Source organism: Rhinoraja longicauda, chromosome 13 (genome assembly GCF_053455715.1).
Source record: "Rhinoraja longicauda isolate Sanriku21f chromosome 13, sRhiLon1.1, whole genome shotgun sequence".
In the NCBI taxonomy this organism is placed as follows: domain Eukaryota; kingdom Metazoa; phylum Chordata; class Chondrichthyes; order Rajiformes; family Arhynchobatidae; genus Rhinoraja; species Rhinoraja longicauda.
Genome location: NC_135965.1, coordinates 27,069,848 through 27,093,404, shown reverse-complemented (window position 1 = coordinate 27,093,404; position 23,557 = coordinate 27,069,848). Strand labels below are relative to the sequence as shown.

The 23,557-nt window shown below is 41.0% G+C and overlaps 1 protein-coding gene across 7 annotated transcripts in view; it reads right to left on the bottom strand.

Moving 5' to 3' along the window:
* Window positions 1–6,377: 6,377 nt before the first annotated feature.
* The window catches only part of LOC144599583 (histone deacetylase complex subunit SAP130-like), a 43,303-nt gene continuing 26,123 nt past the window's right edge, over window positions 6,378–23,557 (bottom strand). For all 7 annotated transcript variants that reach the window (XM_078410643.1, XM_078410636.1, XM_078410638.1 and 4 more), the window contains exons 16-22: window positions 20,954–21,058; window positions 19,217–19,575; window positions 18,041–18,292; window positions 17,656–17,781; window positions 14,684–14,787; window positions 10,217–10,330; window positions 6,378–7,875 (exon numbers count right to left, since the gene is read on the bottom strand). In XM_078410643.1, the coding sequence (XP_078266769.1) occupies window positions 7,717–7,875; window positions 10,217–10,330; window positions 14,684–14,787; window positions 17,656–17,781; window positions 18,041–18,292; window positions 19,217–19,575; window positions 20,954–21,058 (1,219 nt within the window). In that variant the 3' untranslated portion in view covers window positions 6,378–7,716. The remainder of the gene's footprint in view (window positions 7,876–10,216; window positions 10,331–14,683; window positions 14,788–17,655; window positions 17,782–18,040; window positions 18,293–19,216; window positions 19,576–20,953; window positions 21,059–23,557) is intronic.

Genomic DNA, 23,557 nt, shown 5'->3' with positions numbered 1-23,557 from the left:
TGACTTGAAGAGATCAAAGAAACTCAGAACACATTTTAAAAATGTATCTCTTTGACCTTTGTTCTGTCATTATCTCAATCAACACTGGGGTCATTAAAGTATCCCGGTATCGCAGTTCTTGATCTAATTTTCCTGCAGATTTATTACTCTGCCCCCATGCAGAACCATCAAATGCCTATAATACATGGCATCCTTCTAGCTTCAAACTCTAAATATATTCTGTCCTTGTCCTTCAAGGACATAAAAAGAAAAAAAGTGCCAATGCCAGAAATCTGAAATAAAGTCAGAAATGTTCATCAGGTGGGCAGCATCAATGGAGCGAGAGACAGTTAATGTTTCAGTTGATTATATCTCCATATTTGAGCCTCTGGCCAATAGCAAGTGGTGTTTGAAACTGATGAGAAATGAGTAAGACTGTGCAAAGGAAGAACATTTCCCTCATAACTGCCTATAATAATCATTTTCAAAATAAGTGACCATGGAGAAATAATGATCGTTGTTGAGTTGAAGAATCAGAACAGGAATATGGGAGGAGACTGAGCAACATTCATCTGCATTAGTGCTAGGTTAGATCAATAGCTGTTCTAGGAACAAAGAAAGATTGAGAGGAGATAATGATTGAAGTGCACAGGGTCACAATTGGTTTGGATTGGGTAAATAGAGGGAAACATCCCACTAGTTCAAGAACCCTTGGGGCACACAAACATTTGGCCAAAAAGCACAAAAGAGATGTGAGAGAACAATTTATTACAAGAGGGTATTGTCAATCTGAAATTTACTGCCCATTAGGATAGTGGAAAAGAAATCTCTGCCTTCAAATGGCAACTGGATGGGCAGGTGAGAGAATTATATGAAAGGGAAAGAGGCTGACAAGATTCTGTAGTTAAGAGCTAGTACAGATATGGGCTGAATAGCTTCTTCTGTGACAGCAATTCTTGGATCAGTGCGACACAAAGCCTCCACCCACCCTGTGGGGTACAACACCCCTTCAAAATGTTGAATAGCAAAAGCATTTCTTCATCTTGGATCTCATAGTCCAGAACCCTAATGTTTAGTACATTGGATAACTACTATCATTCCCATCTTGTACAACAGTGGAAATATAAACACACTCTTAGCACTTAATGGTAACAGTCCCATGGAGCTACCAGCATAAAGCTGGTTCTCCATGCTGTTCATATAGCTTCAAGTTCAAATAGTCTCTTCGAGTCCAAGCAATCGATTTCCTTTGTGTGGATCGCTTTTCCTCCCTGCCCGTTCATAAACTACAAGCACAATTCTCAGAAACTGCAATAGGTGAAAAGAAAAGCTTGGTCTAAGGTTCATAGCAACCACCAGTTTTGAGCGATATCAGTTTCCTGGCAGCGTTGTCTCAGGATGCGTTGTGTTCCGAGAAGTATATAAGATAACAGCTTCATGCTACGTGACAGGAGGGTCTCCCAAGAAATTCAAGCCATTTTAAAAAATAATAAAGTAAGCAACACGATATCTTCTATTATTATTATTTTGTCATAATGCATTCCTGGGACTGATTCCAATACAGTAAGCTAATGGCATTCAGAGACATCATCAATCAGGTACATAAACATCGTTAACCTGCTCATATCTGAAACATCAAATCATAGCCTTGAAAGGACTTAGTTGTAAAGCTTTAATTAGCTTGGCCTTGCCAGCACATATCCCATATTCTCAATGCAAAAGCTTCACAACTTTCCATATTACTTGTGCAGTCTCAAAAAAAGCCAGTAAATTGTGCAAATATTGTAATGGATTAAAGAATCATCCCTGCTCTTATTTCTTGAAAACAATTTAGCCTCAACCTTTTGGGATTCAATTAGTTCATTAATAACTGCTTATGGATAAACAATATTTTTGTGAAACTCCTGAACAGGACAACTTGGCATTCAAAGCTCCTGCTGACAATAGCATGGGGTTTCATGGGTGTCGCCTCACGAAGGTAGATACTAATGCCTCACTGTGATTTTATTTCAGGCACAAATTGTAATTATCCAACGCGTTACCCAGTATGTTTAGTGTGGCACATTGGTGGATATAGTAGACCTGTTGCCTTACAACTGATGGTCCAAGTCTGAACCTGACCCCTGGTGCTACCCAAGTGAAATTTCCATTATCTCCCTGTACCCTCATGTTTTTCTCCTGAATGCTCTGGATTCCGCTCACATCTCAAAGATGTGTGGGTTGGTGGATTAACTATCTACTATAAATTGCACCTAGTATGTAGAGTGGTAGTTCTGTTGCGACTTGATGGGAATGTGGAGAGAATTTCTTTAAGTGATTACCGTAGAAGTAGTGTAAAACTAGACCAAGTGGACCCGTTGGGCCCAAACCTCTCCTGCATTGGTGCAGCACCCTCTCCTCCCCACTCTCCTCCCCCCCCCCCCCAACTCTATCCCCCTCAACCCCCTCCCTCCCCACGAGATAGATTTAAACTTTAAAATGTGAATAACTTTAAAAATATAACACCGATTTCAATGTAACTTCTTCCATTAGCACCAAACGGACGACGGTGAGTAAGGTGGGCCCAAAATTGTTGCGCTATTGTGTACCGGTTTGGCTGTAGGTCAGGAACAAACAAACGAGAGTTTTCGTATATAGAAGATGGGTAGTTGAGATGAACTTGATAGGTCGAAAGGCCTGTTTCCATGCTACATTTTTCTTTTGGATCCAGAATGGAATAGCATATGTTTGGGATAAAGAGAGTCAGAATTGAATGGGTAAAAAGTAAACTTTTGACTGAGGAGATATATTGTAAGTGACAATATAGGAAAAACATTACAGATTTCCTTAGAACGTGACACCAGAGAAAACAACTCTTTTCATTTTACCTAGAGGAACAGTGCCCTTCATGGAAAACTTAGGGTAGAGGAGTCATGATTAAGTAGTAGGGCAGACTTGAGGGGCCAAGTGGAGTAGGAGCGGTTGCAGGGGAAAGTGCCCGCCAAGTGTTCTACCCCTGCCATTTTAAAAAGGGCGGTCACGGTAGCACAGCGGTTTTGCTGTCTTCCAGCGAGTGTAATGCCGGAGACACGGGCTCAATCCCGAGGGTGCTGTCTGTACGTTTTCCCCGTGACCTGCATGGGTTTTCTCCGAGATCTTCGGTTTCCTCCCACACTCCAAAGATGTACAGGTTTGTAGGTTAATTGGCTTGGTAAATGTAAAAATTGTCCCTAGTGGGTGTAGGATAGTGTTAATGCGCAAGGATCAATGGTCGGCGCAGACCTGGTAGGCCAAAGGGCCTGTTTTCATGCTGTATCTCTAAACTAAACTAAATCCAATGAAAGAGTGATTTGTTGAGACTGTAAAGAAGTATTCTATTCGTTGAAATGAGGAATCCTTTGATAAGCTAAAGACTCACATTTCTCCACAAAATTTATCATAGATCCAATTGATGTGGTTAACCCAGCTGATTATAACATTTCCTGAGAAACATCATATGTGCATTTCATTGGGAGGGGACCAGCTACACCATAGCTGTGAACAGGCAAAGCTCAACTATACCAAAAAGAAATCTTTGAGCAGTTCAGGGAAAATATTTTCTTCAGTTATAAACACATGTCCTGAGGCTTAGAGCTGGCTCTTCTTCCCAGTGCCCTGAATTTATGATAGATCTATATTAAATGAGGAATTGAGTTAGGAGAGAGCGAGAGATCAAGAACCTTGTCTTTAACATCCGAAAGATGAAAGAGTGGTTGTCGACGTAGGCTTGGGGGTGACCACAACACTGTCCTCATCACAGAGCAGCTGTAAAGATGAACTCGACTGCATCAAGTTCTTAGGCATCTATATCACCGGCAACCTAACTTAGTCCCATCACACTAATGTGGTGATCAAGAAAAAGGCATCAGCGTATTATCTTAACAGCAGCTTCTTCCACACTGCTATCCAACACCTGAACCAATCATCTCTTTCACATCGCCTACACAGAGATGCTGCCCTGTACGCATCTCAACGCTACTTCACATTTATTTTTACACAACAATCTTTGTACCATTCTGCTGTCATTCATGCAAACAAAGAATTTTAATGCATACGATTTTAATGTATATGATAATAAACTAATCTGAATCTGATAACATCAGAAAATACTAAGCCACTCAGGCCCTCAAGATTGCCTCGTAATTCAATATGATCACGCAAAATTTTGCGCTAGGTCCCCAGAGCCCTCAATTGCTTCATCTTTGCTTTCTTAAGCTAGAACTGGTTATCTCTGGAGAAACAAGAACATCTAGATGCTGGTTTACAAAAAAAAAAGGCAAAATGCTGACAAAAGCAGGTCAGGTAGCATCTCTGGAGAACATGGATAGGCGACATTTCAGGCAACTGGAGAAGCAGCACCTCATATTCCACTTGGGTAGCTTACAACCCAACGGTATGCCCATTGAATTCTCCAATTCTAGGTAACTATAAACACCACCCACTCCCTCTCTTTTCTGTGCCCCACTAAGACTTCATCCCTGCCATCCCACCTACATTCCTTCCTCTAGCTTCACAATTCACAACTCTTCAATCTTTGTCTCACACCTGTCTTTTCATCTCTGGCCCTTTACCCAACCATCTGCTTATCAACCCCTCCTCACCACCTGCACCTATTACCTGCCAAGCTGTCCTGCAACTGCTCTCTACAATCAGTCTGGAGAAGGGTCCTGACCTGAAATGTCAAGCCTGAAACAATGCATGTTCTCCAGAGATGCTGCCTGACCCACTAAGATACTCCAGCACTGTCTGTCTGATTACCACAGCAACAGAAATTTCTTCTGCCTGCTGTTGAGGCTTTGAATGCCATTGGGGATGTCTTAGAGTGGACCCATTGTTTCTCATCTCACTGTAATCAATGGAATTGCTTCCAATTTCTAAGGCTTCTGATACCTTGGGACTCAGTAATATGGATTAATTTCCCAATTTATTATTGCTGCTTGAAGCTGAGAGGATGTTAGTGATCTAATATTTCATGCCAGACTTGTTTATTGTGTAATCAATCACTCCTTCAACCAAATCATTATTAATCTCCTTGCTTACATTTTCAGAGAATTTCAAGACTATTAACCATCCTTGCATGTAACTGCCAAATTATAGTTCTGACTAAAAATACTGTCCCTTATTCTGTTCTGCAATGGTCATTCTTAATCCTGACTAGCACACAAAGTATAAAAAGGTACATCTTGGCTTCCCTTCCTCTCCTCCACATGTTAAGGCTACAAATTCAAGTCAGTACAGAACTAAAACATGTAGAGTCTGAAATTCTGCATCAAATGTGCAACCCTTGACAAGAGGCATTAAAGATCAGAAATAGAGCTGAAATTGAAGACCGATTGCACCATTTTTTTTTAAATGCAGGAGTAATTTGGTTCATTTAGGGTTACAAGTGTTCTTTAACCACCAGCAAAACCAAATGGATCAGTGCTTAATTGAGCAGTACTCCAACACAGCTTACTCCATTTCAAAACAATTAATTATACACAAAGTGTTGGAGAACCGCATAACTTGGCACACAAGCACAGGTGTCTCACACAAGATGGGCTTTGTTCAATTTTTCTACTCTGAGGACAGGAGCTCAAGTAAAACCTTTCAGTGAGGCACAGAACAACCAATGAAACTTTTCTAACCTAGAAATACGTCTCAACCGACTTCAAAGGCACAAAGTAACCGGACACTAAGGAGTGGTAAACAAAGAGTTTGGCAAGGAACAAGGTTTGGTTAAATCAAAGAAAAGATAATGGGAGATTATGACTAGATTTTTCAAAACTCAATGCCCAGCTGCCAAAACTGAAATGAAGGAAGGATGTGCAATAATCTGGAAAGCAAAGGGAACTTTGCGGTTCAAAAGGTACCAAGTTTTGAATACAAGTATATGTTTCTGTGCTGTACAACCATGAATAAGAGGTGCCAGGGTTCCATTAGTAGGTCAGCATGGAATGGGGTGATCGGTGATTAAGACGTCAAAAAGTTGGTTTATTGTCCACAGAGTTTTTAGTTTAAATAAAAGTTTTACCAATATTTTTAAGCATCTTTTTTGAGCGTTTAAGGTGGTTGAAACTAAAACTTTCAAATCCCAAAACGCAATATAATTAAACAAGTAGACAATTAGTCAGCGAAACAAAAGCTAGAATCAGGAGATTACTTTTAGTTTGGCAATCAAACTAGTGAGACAGACAGATCACAATTTGTCTTATGTTTGGCCAATTGAGACCAATATAAGAATCTACGGAGGTATGAGAACAATGAAGGTGTGCAGTGTGTTTACCATTGTCAAAGTACCAAGAAAATAGAACACACACACGCACACACGTAAGGAGATGCAAGTGAATTCAGAACATTCTTTTCCAGTCAGGTTTGTGTAATTGGTATAAAAGCTTGCACTGTTTATTAATGATTTCCAAGTATATATGTACAAGAAACTGCATCACAAACTACAAACATCTCACACAAGATCGCCATACACATGAAAAGCAGCTCGGGCTTAAATACCTTCTCGGTTACAGACACTGCTGGTCCAAACACAAAACACAATGAGGAAATAAGTGATGGATGGGCAATAATATGCTGCCATGTCTTACAGAGACTGACCAAGAATCGTGCAAGCTTCCTTTTCTTTAAATATTAAAAAATCCAATTATTCCACTTTTTAAGTTTCTGATAGAACAATCGTCACATGATTAGAATCTTTACCCAGAGTGGAAAGATACTACAATTGCACTGCAACAGGACCCTGCTCAGCCAATTCACCCTGGCGAGGGGCAGGCTTCTACTTGACACTGTGCAGGCCGAAAAAACAAAGCCACACTGTAACAAATTTACAATTCTTTTACACTCCTTCCAGAAAGCCATACCAAACTCACAATACAGTGAGGCCACGAGTATGTGGTTTTGATTAGCAAACACACCATTTATTCCCAAGGTGACAAATTAAAATTTTAAGGATTTTTCTTTTCTCACTGAGAAAATATTCATACAGCTCTCAAGTCGCTCCTGAAAGTCACAGCAGGGCCGACGTTTAGGGTCGAGTCATGTTTCACAAGTACCAAGAATGGGCACTTAATTCTCCCCTCAATGATGCATGCCCTATCGAATTATGAAAGAGAGCATATCCGTTAAGGGACAAACAAAGCATCCCCAGATGCTAACTCTGGTTGCTGGAGTTTAGTAGTTTTTCAATTCTAACCTACAACCACCCCTTCAACAACTGCAACCACTGGAGTTGCTAATCAACAACAGCTAAGTTTCTTGCACTCTCTCGGCACTGCAAACCAAGAGAAGTAGAGATGCCACTGCATGGAACTAATCAATAATCGGTTCTTATAAAACTCACTACTCCAAAGATGAAAAGAAAATTAAGAGGAAAAATCTGCTTACTGATTTGCCTTTTCAGAATAATGTGGAATACAGAGAATGAAGGAGGTGGAAACCATGCTTTACAACTTAATGGGCAAGCTAATCAACACTGCAAAAACACTGCTTGGCAGTCCATAGTGAGGTCAGAGAGAAAAATAGGTTTTCATTTTGCAGGTTGTCACAATATCAGTGGGATGATCTGGCAAATCAATTGATCAACAATGGAAATGGTTTTGAGAAGATGGGTGCTTCCATTCACTGTTTTGTAGAACTTATCCATCATCTGCAAACACTGCCTTTATTCAAATACCAAACTAAACATCTATACAGTGGCTTTAAAATACAGTTGCTACCCACGCTTAGATCTTAGGACTTCTCTTTCCTCTTTAATTTGGATACTTTCTTCACAACCCCGTTTTTGTTTAAGAGTTTTAGAACTCTATCCTTGTGATCCAGAACCTTCATCATGGTATCTTTGGCCTCAGTGATCTGATCTATAACCAGTTTGCAGCGTTGCATGTTCCCCTGCAAATAGAACAACGCAAAATAGTGTTACAACAAATAAGACATCTCCAGATTCACTGGCACCACAAGTGCAGTACCGTTGGCTCACGAATGTCCAAACTACACCTGCTCTCACTCATTGGCTACTTTGTACACTGTGCTCCTGTGTGGTCCTAATGCTGGTTGTGTTAATATTTCCATGTTGATTGTTCAGGAGAAAGGGATTTATTTGTATAATCCAGTCAGGAAGAGGTCCAAGTACTGTGGCATAGATAGTCTGCTCTCTGGGCTCCATAAAAGGTCCTACTGCCTGGGACTTTCAATATTTTTAGATCATTCGCTTATTTCTTCCTTATGACTCAAGTGCTTCCAAACAGAATATGTAAGAGCATAGTTGTAAACAAGTTGGTAATAATCATTGGAGTGGAAGCTGGGAGGAAAAGAAGCCAATAAATCTTGTATAATTAAAAATAAATTTGTAAAGCTGTTAAATTAAATGTCTCTCATGAAACCATGCCTTTATAAGCATGAGTAAAGTATTGTTATTTAGCTAGGCATGATTAAAATATGCATTTGTAGGCTCCTTCGGCCTTGTTCAGTTTATTAAGTAGGTCAAACTGCCTCAGCCCTTCAATTAGGTCAAAGATACTCTGATCTTGGACCTAATACCCTAGCCTTCAATTCTCCTGTAGGTTTCTTGCATCCATCTCAGTTGTGTACATCTTTAATGACTTCATCCAAACCATATGGGGATATATCTGCAAATGTAAGAAATTTGTCCTCCTCAATTCTTTTATCCCAAAACACTGCTGCCTAACTTTAGACTCAACTATTGAGAAGGATCTTCGGGCGAGCCTTCTCAAAATTTTAAACACCTCAAACCATTTTTCTATATTTGCAATCTGCTTTTACTTTCCACGCAAAATAATTTAAAGCAATCAAGTGTACTAGATGTGATGTCACAAGCCCTGCACACTCCATCACTTTGCTTCTCACGTCAACATCTCTTCTAACAAGTCTCTCAAATTAATTGCTGTATTTGCATCCTATCTTTATGTCCCAGCCATCCATTTTATTATTTGATTATATATTTATTTATTTGTTTGTTTTTCCGGTCAATCCAATACAACAGATTGACCGTTGTGAAAGTTAAATAGTACAAAATCATTATATCAAAAATAAAACAATATAATCACACATGATATTCTCTATCCGAGCACAAGAGTACAGATTTATGAATATCAACTGCAATTTAAATAATAAAATATCAATGTTGTTTTCTATTCTTCTCAAAATATTGCTTCTCCACTACTCTTATCTGTTGTATTTTTGCACAAGTCACAGCCCTCGCCATCATCAAAAGCATCTATGAGGTGCTGCCTCAAGGTGATGGCATCTATCATTAAGGATTCCTGCCATCTCTTCTTGCTGCTAGTCAGGCAGGGGAGCCAGAAGCCACACCACCTGGTTTAGCAGCAGCTACTTTCCCACCACCCACTCCATGAAAATCTCACTCCTCAGGTTTCTATTAAATAGGTCTCTCATCTTAAACCCCACCTCATCTGGTTCTTGATTCCTTACACTGGGTAAAAGACTGTCTATTCACCCTATCATTTCCCCTCATGACTTTACACACCTTTATAAAGATTACCCCTCAGCCTCCTGCATTCCAAGGAATACATTTCTAGCCTGCCCAACCTCTCCCAGGCCTCATGTCCTAGCAACTTCCTTAATGATGGGGTAAAGTCAGCCATTTTCTTTCCCTAAAGGACAGTAGTGAATCAGTCAAGGTAACAACAAAACACCCCGTTATTGATTTTTGTTTTATCTAGCTGTAGCAATTTCTCATTTTGTTTTTAAATAAACTTAATTTAGATTCATAGCTTGCCATCATGACATTTCCACTAGTCGTCACACTCATCCTGTGCATTCTGTTTTATTCATGCATGGAATATAGACAAAATCAGCAAGGACTGCAAATCATTGTCGTGGTTTGCCTGGCCACCACCAAGGGTGGTTGAGATCATATTATCATGGATAACGTTAAGACTGAGCCAGATAAGGACAGCAAATTTCCTTCTCTAAAAGGATGTTAGTGAACCGATTCACTAAAAAACAATCGATTTTCTTTTGGTTAATTTAATCAATTCTAACTACTTAATTCCAGAGTTAACTGAATTTAAAATTTCCAGCTGTCATGACAGGATTTGAACAACTACCTCTCGACTATCAATTCAAACCTTGGGATAGGTGCTTGATCATTTTAACGTGACCCATTAGTATGCCAGAGCGGCAGTCGCACAGCGGTTGAGTTGCTGTCTCACAGTGCCAGAGACCTGCCTTACTCAGGACATCCACGTACCTGAATCAGCTCATTGATTCGATGCATGTCATCATCTGCAGCTGCTTTTTTCTTTGGAATCAGCCCATCCTGTAACGAAGCCAATCGGTTGTACACATCATGTTCCAAGCTGGTCTATAACGTTCAGTCAAGGTTTTGGGGAATGAAACAGAAAAATATGTAAAAGACTGAGCTCAAATCTCCCTAGTAATTTGCAAGGAGAAATTCCTTGATCATTAAGATAAGCAAACCATTGAACAGAATTTGATTTGGTTTCTATTTCCTCTCTTCTCCCCACCTCATTTCTTAAACACTGAATTCTGGGAAACCAGATATAACACTCCCCAAAATATTTTTTCTTCTATTAGAAGACATTCACTGATGACTTCATAACATTTAATTCTATTCACAACTCCTTAGAAAATGAAGGAGCCCATGCCTGCATGAACAAGACCTGGACAAAATTCAAAAGCTAGAAACAGTAAGCAATATAAGCAACATGTGTGCTAAGTACTTGCCCAACAAATCTTTGGTATTGACACCACCATTTTTGGGGTCACCACTGACCAGAAATTCAACTGAGCCAGCTGTGAAAGGAACTAAGCAGGTATGTTAGGTGCAGGATGGAATAATTCTACTTGTCCAGATAAATGCATCCCCAACATTACATAGTCAAATAGTACTCAGGATGAAGGCACAAGACAGTGTAGAGACTGGAATCTGGAGCTGCAATTTTCCAGAGACTACACTACTAGCACCTCCCAAAAGCATGGCTTCCATCACCAAAGATAAGGGATGCTGTTGCATGGAAACACCAATACCAGTATTCCCTCCAAGTTGCATATCACCCGAACTTCAAAATATTATCACTCCGGCTTCATTTCTAGGTTTAATTACTTCAAATTCCAACCCAGCAGCACAGCATGATCTCCATGGGAAGGAGTTCAAAACCAAACTTTCAGGCTGACTATGGATGGGCAATGAAATGTCAAGACATCCACAATTTAAACATTACCAAGCTTTAGAGTCACAGGTGAAGGCACTCTATGGAATGGCAAGACAGAGGGGAACAATTTTCACAGAGAAAATGACAAGCCATGATGAATTTCAAGTTGAGAATTTGAACTTTTGGGGAAAGTCAAGAGACTGTGGACTGAATATTGGGATGTGCTCCAGGAAAGCACATTTTATATGATCCAAAAGGTTGAGGAGGGTGGAGAATTGAAAGCTGCCAGAGGGCAAAGGAGTAATTGACTTTCAAAGAAAAGATAAGGGTCTCAGCATGATTTACTTTGGTCCAGAGCCTTGTTGCTGCTAAGATGTTGATGACATGGAAATTAAGTAAGACACTGAGCACAGTTTATAACAGAATAGGGAGCAGATGGCATTTGAAGTTTGTGACTCAAGACACCATTTAGCTCGTCACATGGAGCAAAAGAAAGGACACTGTCAGCCAGAATCACTCCAGGTTCTCAGTCCTTAGCACTGTGGGTTTATGGTACTTTAAGGTACCTGTTCACGTACTCCTTAAAAATGCTGAGGGTTTGTTTTCATCATCTTGTCAGGAAATGAGGTCTCATTTAGTACACTCTTCACCATGAATTTAGGGTCACCCGAGCTCAGGATCTTTGCAGCCTGCCACTGTGGACACTATTTTGCCCACTGTTGTATTTACATCAGGAAGGTGCATATGGCTATATTCCAAAGTTCCATCGTGGGCAATCCTCGCTTTATAGATGTCTCTCTTTCAACTTCCTTCCATGAGTTCATTCTGCACGAGGAGGCAGCCTCCAACCATCTGAAGACTGTGCAGGCTCCTGTAGGAGGACACTGCCACTCCCCCTTTCCACCATGGTGGACACACTCATTCACCAGTGGCTGAAGCGCTGGCTGCATCACGATGAGACTCAAGAGCCTCTTCCTGTGATTGAGGCTCTCAGGACAAGTACTAACATCGTGGAAATATTGACCTCGAATGTCCACGTGTTTTGATATTGGTGCTAGTGCATTAGTGAGCCCTTTGCAAGCTTCCCCCCAAGGAGATTACAATTGTACTTAAATGATATCACTTGGAGATTGTACATGCCTGCCTAAATAGCTCTTCATGGCTAGACTGATTTGCTGCATCACTCTCCCAGTTCTGATGAAGGTTCTTTGACCCAAAACATAATACTGTTTCTCTTTCCACAGATACTGCCTGACCACTGGGTATTTTCAGCAGCTTTTACCCCCCATGGGCAGGTCCTCACAGGTCTCCACAGTCAACACAATGGGGACAGTAACCATTGCTGTAAATACCATGATTATGACACAATTTCTGAACTAGATCATGAATTCACGATTGAAACATCGTTGACTTTGGAAGAGGAAAATGTAACTGACCACATCAAGAGTCCTAAGGACAAGGAGGAATTACACAGCACGTCACAGAAGATATAATTTGTTACTTTAATTATAACCACAGAACTTTCAGTTTGAAGGCTATTAGGACCACTGCTGAAAGAATAGTTGTCCCCGACTCCCCTCATCTCCTTGTTCCTCATTCTCAAGGAAATGCACAACCCCTTTAAATAATTCATGGGAAAAAAAAACACTACGGTCTCCAACAACTGAATTAACTCCTTGTTTCTCTTACCACAATCATTTATTTTTGTTTGGAAAATATTTAGAGCTAACAAGTTGAAGACCCTTTCGCTTTTCACTTGACTTGTCAAGTTATAAAGGGCACTGCGAAGAACAAAGTTGGAGTACTGTGTTCAGCATTCGTTTCCTTATTTAAGGATGTCAATATACAGGATGCCCTTTGGTGGAGGTTTACCAGACTAATAGGTAGTTCTGCTAATACACAATAGTTGTGTGCCGAAGAAACCTCATGTTATAGAAAATCAGGTTATAAAATAATTGATTCAATAGAAAAGAGGCCAGACACCCTACCAGCTGCTTCACATTTTATAGACTGGTTTGTGTCTCAACTTTAAATGATTTCATTTAAATTAGTTTCATGAGCCAAATAAAATGTGACTTTTGCCACCTTCAGATTTTAGATAATTCAGATCAGTTGAACAATACACCAGAGCTTCACTAAGATAATGTTCTGGATAAATGTAATGCAACCAAGTACATTACGGAGACTTTCTGCTAGCATGCAGTTAACTACGTTTAATGAAGGTCACTGCTGACAACCAACATAAAGCACATTCTATTTACAGAGATGCACTGGTAAATTTAGATTCAGCTAGTCTGTGCAACAATGAGCCTTTTATCATAATGTTGCAATGCCAGGACTGGCAAACTTCAATTGAGGGGATACACAGTAAACACATACCTTGCTTTCTGCAAATGGCTAAATTGGCAGATTGGTTTACACAAGATAGAATATCTCAAATGTATTGCAGCATAACTTCTCCATTACAGTTACAGCCAGTACATTGAAATACCGAGAATGTGCATATTCAGCATGAAATCAGACTCAGCATCATCCCTATAGTCACAGTGATGTCAGTTATATTCTGGTCACAGGCACACCAAAATATTCAGAGGCACAAATACCAGGAGATAGAAATTCAACTATTCCGGGCAATGCTTAAAGTGGTGATGTGAGGGGGCTTGCAGTGATTTCATGCAGGGCTTCCTGGCAGCAATATTTAATTGCACATGATCCCTAGGTACTGGAAGCACCTAGACTGTGGATCACAGAAGGGGAGAGCTTATGTCACAGGGAGAACGTATAAACTTTATACAAGCGGCACCCTTAATCAGGATAAAATCCAGGTCTCTGGCTCTATAAGGCAGCGACTCTACTTCTGCGCCACTTTGCCCAATGTCTGGACCTAATAGTAGACAGACTCCAAATTATACAAATCAATTTCTCGTCCCTTATTCATTAAATCTTCAGTGCTAATTAACAAAAATCACTCAATTTTCTGAGTTTAAAAAAAAAATCCTGCTGATTTGCATCATTATGGATTTGAAATATCAGGTTAATAGGATATGTCAACAAACAAAAAAAATTCAGGAGACAAGGCAAGTTCCAGATTTCTGTTTTGACAAAAATACATGAATGAATATGTTTATTGGCCAAGTATGTGCATATACAAGGAATGTGCCATGGTGCTCTGCTCACAAATGACAATACAAACATACAATTAACAATTAAGAATAAAGCATACATCAAGAAAGTAACAGGAGAAGAGGACTGGGATAGATTTGACACCCCAGCACAGAAGGCCATTCTGCCCGTGAAGCCTACATTGTGAGAGTAGATGGAAAATAAGAGAACTTCTTGCGAAATGAAACACATTCATGGATAGTTGCAACACCTGCTCCATAAGATTTGGGTTTCAGAGAAAACTACTGTATTTTGGAAATAAATTTGCTTGAAAATTACTATGAAAGACAATATCATAATTGTCATAAAATTGTACCCAAGTCACTTAGTGGCACATATAACACTTCACAGTGGGCAAAGACAATCTTCATCTCACTTACCAACTGCATGAGCTGTGCAGCACAGAGATGTACTTTCCAACCCTGAGCCTTACACACAATTCCTTTCTGATTAGCAATCTCCTGCAATGTGGGCTTTTTCTCCTCTGCAATAAAGATAGAGGAGGCATCAGTCCAAGGTTATTATGCAGTGAGGCGCAAATACAGATATTTTGCTTCCTTTTAGCAACAAATGGAGTTATTTAAGATCAGCGAAGCATGGATTTAAACCCAACAATCCAGTAAAACAGGACAGCATAGACCAGACCATCATCAAAACCTACAATTAGAGGAATACTGCGCTCCAGATCACCAATGTAAAATTGAAAGAAAGATTGACATTTAAACAACTAATCTTTCAAATAATTACACAAATTATTTCAGGGACGGTCATTTCCATTTCTCGAACAGCGCAAATGGGAATTTTAATAGAAATGCCAGTGTAAATTTCTATTAAACTAGGTTCCAAACTAAGTTTCTGATAAGTTTTTTAATGGATTTTCAAGCCGCCACTTATCTCAGTAAACATCTACCACAATGACCAAAATAGTTATTAACTATTCATTCACCTCATTTTTTTGGTGGTTGACTCATAATAGTGACATTGGAGTCCTTGCTATTATAGTATAAACAAGGTCTCTGTGACACCACCCATGTTGCTCGATTGCCAATTAACAAAAATCTCCCAATTCACCAACAATACAAATTAACTTCACATTTCAATAGAAGTAAAATGAAACATTTTTACAGCCGATTTGGAGTTTAGAGATGGCAATGTAAAATTACAAGTAGTAATGTGCTTCTGCAGCTAGTGCAGCCTGAGAGGGTTTATGCTACTTTGCAGAGGTGTGGGATGTACATGAACTCTAGATCTTGGGGATTCAGGTAAGCAAGTGGTTGAAGTATGGGGAAACATTTTGGATAAAGTGACCATAACTCTAATTTTCAAGATAATTCAGGATAGGTATAGGGACACATCAGAAAGGCTGTTTTCATTATCACACGACAAGATTTAGCAATAGCGTGTAGCAAAAGTAGTCAGTTTGATGATGGGTCAGACCCAAAAAGTGACCTATCCTTTTTGTCCAGAGATACTGCTGGACCCTCTGAGTTACTCCAGCACTTTGTGTGTATCTAGCAAAAGTAGATTGGGATCAGTTACTTGCAGCAGATGTCACATGCAAGTATCCAGAGTTAATCAAAGATGAAATTATGACAGTTCAGGGACAACGTATTCCCATTAGGGCGAAGCTAAGGCCAGCAAGTCCACAGTATCCTGGTTGCCAAAAGATAGAGACAGAAAAAAATGTACACCAGGTACAGGGAACTGAAAGCAGGAAGGCTCTTCATGATTATAGAAAGTCCAGGTGATATTTGCAGAAAATTTAGGCGGCCAAAGAAATGAAATATCACTGGTGTAAATGTTCAAAGAAAATCCCCAAAGTATTTTATACGTTAAAGATAAGTGGAGGACATACTAGTGACGAAAGGGAAATATTTATGGATTTGCAAAATCTAGGCGAGGTCTTAAAGTACCTTTCATCTGTGTTCACAAAAGAGAGGGGCTTTATAATGGGAGAATTCAGGGGTGTGGTAGAGACAGAGTGAAATTTTAGAAAATGGCATCCATAAAAAGGTGTTAAATGTCCAAGTGGGCTTAAAGAAGAATTATTCCCCTGGACCGGATGAGATATATCCCAGGCTGCCACGAGGGGAGATAGCCAGGACCTCAACTGATTTGGAAACCTTTGCAGGGCACCGGTAAGGTGCCAGATGACTGGATGAATTTTATTATAGTACTTCTATTCAAGGAGAGCTACAGAGTCATGTCAGATAATTCCATGATGGCAAATTCAATGTCAGAGGCAAAAACTAGGGAAGTTACTGAAACAAATTCTGAGAAACAGGATTAATCTGTATTTGGAAAGATAGGGATTAACCAAAGTTAGCATGGTTTTGATAGAGAGTCGTCGTATCTGACTAAATGGGTTGGATTATTTGAAAAGGTACCAAAATGTATTAAGGAGGGTTGTGCAGTTGATGTAGTCCATGGACCTCAATAGTTAATTGTCAAGGTCCCATATGGGAGAGGGCTCCTAAAGATCAGAGCCCATAGGATCCAATGCAAGCTGACAAATTGAATCCAAAATTGGCTTGAAAATATGAGACATGGATGAAGGTCACGAGTTGTTTTGTGATTGGAATCCTCTAACCAGTGATGCATCAGAGGGATCGGTGTTGGGACCATTACTGTTCATTATACAAATATCCAGAAGTGCATGTAAAAGGTATGATCAGCAAGTTCACAGGCGACATGAAAATTGGTGATGTTGCGGGCAGCAAGCTACAGGATAATATTGATCAGTTGGTAAAATGGACAGAATAATGACAGGTTGGATTTGTTCTTCTTGAAGTGGAAGAGGTTGAGGGAAGACCTAATCAATGTATACAAATGTAGAAAGGAGGTGTATCGCAAGAAACTTTTCCCCCGTAGCAGTGATACCCAAAACCATAGATTTAAGGTGGGGGTAGGAGATTTAAAGAGGGTAGGAGAAAGATTTTTTTCCACCTGGATGGGGGTTGGAATGCATAACACACTGGCTAAGGTGATGGTGGAGATAGAGACTCGTAATATTTTAGTACATGAACACTTGAATGTAAAGGCATTGGAATGCTGGAAACTGGGACAATGACAATTTGATGGTCTACATTGTGGGCCAAAGAGTCTGTGTTATGTGACTAGTTGAATTACAACCTGCTTTTTGATAAGATTACTAATTGTTTTGTGTGGAAATTACATAAAAAATCTAACATTGATTATCGTGGCTCAAGCAATTTTGCATGCTGAAGAGATGACATCACTAAACACAAGTTAGAGGTTGAAGGTTGAAGTCTCTGCCTGGAAACAGTTTAAATATTCCCACTGGCCATTAGGTTCATCCCTAATGTAGCAGGAACAGAACATTAAGTCTCACCTTTGACTTTCACATCGCTATATCTTTGGAAATGATGATAAGCTGCCTTCCAAGGGTTCCTGTAATGTCGAAGTAATGTAACTGGAGGTCTAGGGCGCACGGGAACATATCTGACACCCTCTTCGTCTGCAAAACAAGATTTTAGTTGGTTCGAGAGATTTCAGAAAAGTGGGAAAAGCACAAATTTGCATTGCCAAAATACAAATACCGCTTTAGGTTAGGAATGGGCATGTCTCTACAGGCAGACATATGCACCTCTCAGGGTTACAAATCCCACTTTCCTTCCAATCTCTGCCATGCTATCCCCAGCCCAAGAATACTATCATTGGTCCACTCCTCACGGGTACAAATGCCAGCCTTCATTTTGGCTGCAAATCCATTTTACCTATGTATTCCTTTGGCGGCGATTTCCTCTTCTCTGCTTTGAGCAGCACCGGCTTGCTGCTGCTATTCTTTTCCTCATCGGTGCTGTTAGTTTCCATCATTTCACTCTCTTCCGTGGAGATAATGTGCTGCTGTTTGCGGGGTTTCTTCCGGGGGGACGCACCTAGCGGCAACTCGTTCCCAGGAAGGTTGAGGTTGTTCACCATTGGGATCAGAGCAGGTGATGACACAGACATGCTCTGGCACGTTGATACTGCAAATGGGAGATAGTGCAAAGGGTGAGAGAATAAGTGAAAAGAGAGAGAAAGAGAAGAGTGACAGCCAGAGAGAGGTATAGTGAAAACAAGTGATTAGAGGGGGAACATTAACAAGCGAGAAGGAGGAAGAGAATCACAAATGAAAGCCAGAGAGGCAAGGAGCAACATAGGCAGAGGGAAGAATAGTAGAAGCATGTGTGAGAGAGAGCAAGAAAGGGAGAATTGGCATTGAGAGTTCGGGAGATGAATAGGAAGAGAAGGAGATTCAAAGAGAGGAACAGAAACAGGAAATGGATGAATAAAACTAAAAATAAACACCCAGAAAACAAAGCTGTAGCATCTAAACAATCCTAGCTTTTCACATTAATGAAAGTCCTGGTCACTTCTGCGCATTAACAGGTATAAATGAGCAAATCAACTGGGAGGACTGGTGCACCAACTGACCCCTCTCCTGTGAACATTACTAAACTACAGTGCTTTCACACATGCTACAGTCAGAAATACATTTACAGTGCGAATTCAAGCGGCATCATACACACTTCTCCCCGAACATGTCTTACCTCAAAAATATCCCCTCACCCCACCCATTCTGACAAAGATTTCTTAACAGTAGGCACAGAATATTCTATCTATATGTGCACTTGAGCACTCTTCTGGACATATGAAAGACAAGTTGCTCATGCTTGCTATTTAAAACCTTGACCAAAAAAAAACCCTTTCTTGACAACAACTTGAATGATTACGAAGCTCCAACATGCTTCCCACTAGGCCATGGGATGCTGGGCTCAGCAGTTATCATTGTTCGCCTGCCTCCCCCATTCTCCAGAAAAATAATGTAAGCATGAGTAACCTCATCATTAGATGAAAATTCATTGCAGCAAAGTCAATTTTTACATGCACTCTGCAGAGAGAACACCTACTTGATACAGGCAGTGCATCCACAGTCTCGTTCTCTTGTTTGATTTTAATCTCCGGCAATGTTGAGCTCATGGAGACGGGTACAGAGATGGCAACTGGTTGCGATGGAGGAGCTACCACTGTAGTCATGGAGACTGAAATTGGAGTAGTAGTAGAGACTGCTGCTGCAACAGTTGACAAGGAAGTAGGCTGAGGATGGGGAGTAGCTGCTGCAATGAGTGTCGGGATTGGTGGTGGAGGCTGCTGAGAATTTGGCTGCCCTGACAAGGGCATTGGTTCCATGTTCTGGTTGCTGACTGCCTCCATTGCAACTGCCACTGGTGTGGTTATTGAAACGTGGATCTCTGGCTTAGATTTTTGTCTGAAAAAATTAGAAACAATCAAAATCAATCAAAATGTTTCATTAACTCTTCCAAAGGAATACCCATTTTCAATCATCCATACGGATAGATTGGTTTAGTCACAGCTCAGTGACAGTATTGAATCAGAGGTTGGAGAACAATTCACATGATATGCACAAACCTAGATTGCCACAGCAGTATCAAGCATTCATGTGATTCGGCTCCCATGGTACTGAAGGAATGTGACACTGCGCAATTGCAGTCTTTGGATGAGAATTTTATGTTCCTTTGAGTGAATACAAAAGAACCCAAACACTGTTCATCTACCAACCAACACAAAACAGATCAACTGGTCACTCATCACACTGCGCTGCAAATCGGCTGAGACGGTTCCTACATTTTAATGGTGGATACACTTTAAAAAGTTAATTCACTCGAGTATTTTCTTAACATTTTGAGACTGTGTAAATCTCTCATCTACCTTAGCAGGAGTGCAAGGTCATTAAAAAGATTAAAATATTTGACAAACATGTATTTTTAGATTTTTTAGATTTAGAGATACAGCGCAGAAACAGGCCCTTCGGCCCACCGGGTCCGCGCCGCCCGGCGATCCCCGCACATTAACACTATCCTATACCCACTACGGACAATTTTTACATTTGCCCAGCCAATTAACCTACATACCTGTACGTCTTTGGAGTGTGGGAGGAAACCGAAGATCTCGGAGAAAACGTATAAACTCTGTACTGACGGCGCCCGTAGTCAGGATCAAACCCGAGTCTCCGGCGCTGCATTCGCTGTAAGGCAGCAACACTACCGCTGCGCCACCGTGCCGCCATGTATCAAATGAACATAGCTTGACACACCTCTGGGGGTAGAAAAGGGGTCTATTCCATTAAGGAAGCAATAATTAAAGTGCTACCTTTCACATTAAAGACCCTAAACAAGCACGGTGGTGATCTTCACTGTGGCTTTCACTGTAATACTGCCTCAAATCAGCAGAAAATTAACTCAGCAGGACAGACATCATCTCTGGAGAGAAGGAATGGGTGACATTTCGGGTCGAGACCCTTCTTCAGAAATTCTGTCTGCTCTTCAATGTCGCATATAATCTCCTGATAGCACTGAACCCAAATACACCGATGCTAAGAACAGCTCCCCTTGATAGGCTTCTCTCAGAAATTTACCTGCCTTCACTTGAAGAGCAGGGATCAAATCCAGAGAATTCTTGGTCTCAACTACTTGATGGGTACACCTGGACCCTCTGGATGGTATTACTAGGTGATCAGCTATTGGGGGAGAATGTTCTTAGATCTCAGAGCACATCACACTTCTCTTGCTGCAGTGCAAATATAAGAACTGAATAAACTGGAGCAATTGCAAAATTCAAATTCTCACCCAACTGGCCGTGGGGATCCTGATGCATTACGCATTATGCCGTCTAATCGCGGGCTCGTAGCCTCCGTTGGCTGTGGCGGGATGAGACTCTTCCGAACAGCCATGCTGCAAACAATGAAGATGACAATTTCAACTAGGCTAGTGAACAGCATCACATCTCATTTTTTATTTCTGACAATAACCCGGAGTAGAAGTATAATTGCAACTTAGTGATACTACAAGTTGGAGTCAGTTGAATAAACATCTGAATGGTTCTAGGCAACAAGTTCAGATGGGCAATAAGTTCATCCATTTTCTGACCAAATACATTGATCAATTTTTTTTTTAAATTAAATATTGAAACCTGAAATAAAAACTGAAAATGCTAGTCAGAACTGTTTCTTAGACCAGAAACATTAACTGTTTCTCTCCAAATGCTGCCTGACACTAACTGTTTTTCTACAAATGCTGTTTTCCTCATTTTCTTTTGCATATGGTATCCACCATGTCCATTTCTATGCCAGATAATATCAACCACCTCGAACAAGACTAATGAAAGCTGTCTGCTTTGGCTAACAAAAAGCATATTTATTAGCTACGGATATAAAATTTACTGCTGTCAAGTGATGTCAGATGTGCTTTGGAAATGTCTGCTCATTTTGCTACATTAGCAAACTCAAACGGAATGTTGGCCTTCATAACAAGAGGAGTTGGATATAGGAGCAAAGAGGTCCTTCTGCAGTTGTACAGGGCCCTAGTGAGACCGCACCTGGAGTACTGTGTGCAGTTTTGGTCTCCAAATTGGTCTCCAAATTTGAGGAAGGATATTCTTGCTATTGAGGGCGTGCAACGTAGGTTTACTAGGTTAATTCCCGGAATGGCGGGACTATCATATGTTGAAAGACTGGAGCGACTAGGCTTGTATACACTGGAATTTAGAAGGATGAGAGGAGATCTTATCGAAACGTATAAGATTATTAAGGGGTTGGACACGTTAGAGGCTGGAAACATGTTCCCAATGTTGGGGGAGTCCAGAACAAGCGGCCACAGTTTAAGAATAAGGGGTAGGCCATTTAGAACTGAGATGAGGAAAAACTTTTTCAGTCAGAGAGTTGTGAATCTGTGGAATTCTCTGCCTCAGAAGGCAGTGGAGGCCAATTCTCTGAATGCATTCAAGAGAGCTGGATAGAGCTCTTAAGGATAGCAGAGTCAGGGGGTATGGGGAGAAGGCAGGAACGGGGTACAGATTGAGATTGATCAGCCATGATCACATTGAATGGCGGTGCTGGCTCGGAGGGCCGAATGGCCTCCTCCTGCACCTATTATTTATTGTCTATTGGTAGCACAGTGATTTAGTTAAAAGAGAGCTGCTTCAGTGCCAGGCACACAAGTTTTATTCTGACTTCTAATGCCGACTGTGTGCAGCTTGCACGACAATGAATGAATTTATTGGCCAAGTATGTACACGTACAAGGAATGTGCCTTGGTGCTCCGCTCGCAAGCAACAACACGAACATACAGTAACAATTAAGAATAAAGCATAAAACATTAAAACATTAAGAATACAACATTACGGATTAAATGTGTGAGTGAAATAAACCAGAGCAAAAAGAGGCTACTGACTTTTGGTTATTGAGTAGAGCTACTACTCGCGGAAAAAAAGCTGTTTTTATGTCTGGCTGTGGCTGCTTTGACAGTCCGGAGTCGCTTTCCAGAGGGAAGTGCTTCAAAGAGTTTGTGGCCGGGGTGAGAGGGGTCAGATGATCTTGCCCGCTCACTTCTTGGCCCTTGCAATGTACAGTTTGTCAATGGGAAGGAAGATGGCAACCAACAACCTTCTCAGCTGATCGAACGATTCATTGCAGCCTCCGGATGTCGTGCTGGGTGGCTGAGCTAAACCAGACCATGATGGAGAAGGTGAGGATGGACTCAACGATGGCAGTATAGAATTGGACCATCATTGCCTGTGGCAGATTGTGTTTCCTCAGTTGCCCCAGGAAGTACATCCTCTGTTTGGCTTTTTTGACTGTGGAGTCGATGGTGGCCCCCATTTAAGGTCCTTGGAGATGATGGTTCCAAGGAACTTAAATGACTCCACAGATGTGACTGTGGTGTTGTTGATGGTGAGTGGGGGGAGGGGAAGCTCTCCTAAAGTCTACAAACAGTTCCACTGTCTTAAGAGCATTGATCTCCAGGTTGTTGCGATGGCACCAGGATGCCAGCTGTGTCACTTCCCGTCTGTAGGCAGATTCCTCCCCATCCTGGATCACTCCAATCAGGGTTGTGTTATCCGCAAACTTGAGGAGCTTGACAGAGGAGTCTGTGGAGGGGCAGTCGTTGGTGTAGAGAGAGTAAAACAGAGGGGGGAGTACGCGGCCTTGCGGTGCTCCTATGCTGAGGGTCTGCGGGTCCGAGATGTGCTTTCCCAGCCTATCATGCTGCCTCCTGTCTGTCAGGAAGTTGATGATCCACTGACAGAGGAGTTCAGGCACAGTCAACTGGGAGAGTTTGGAGTGTAGTAGCTCTGGCACAATGGTGTTAAATGCAGAGCTAAAGTGCACAAACAGAATCCTGGCATAGGTCCCCTTGCGGTCTAGGTGCTGGAGGATGAAGTGCAGGCCTAGG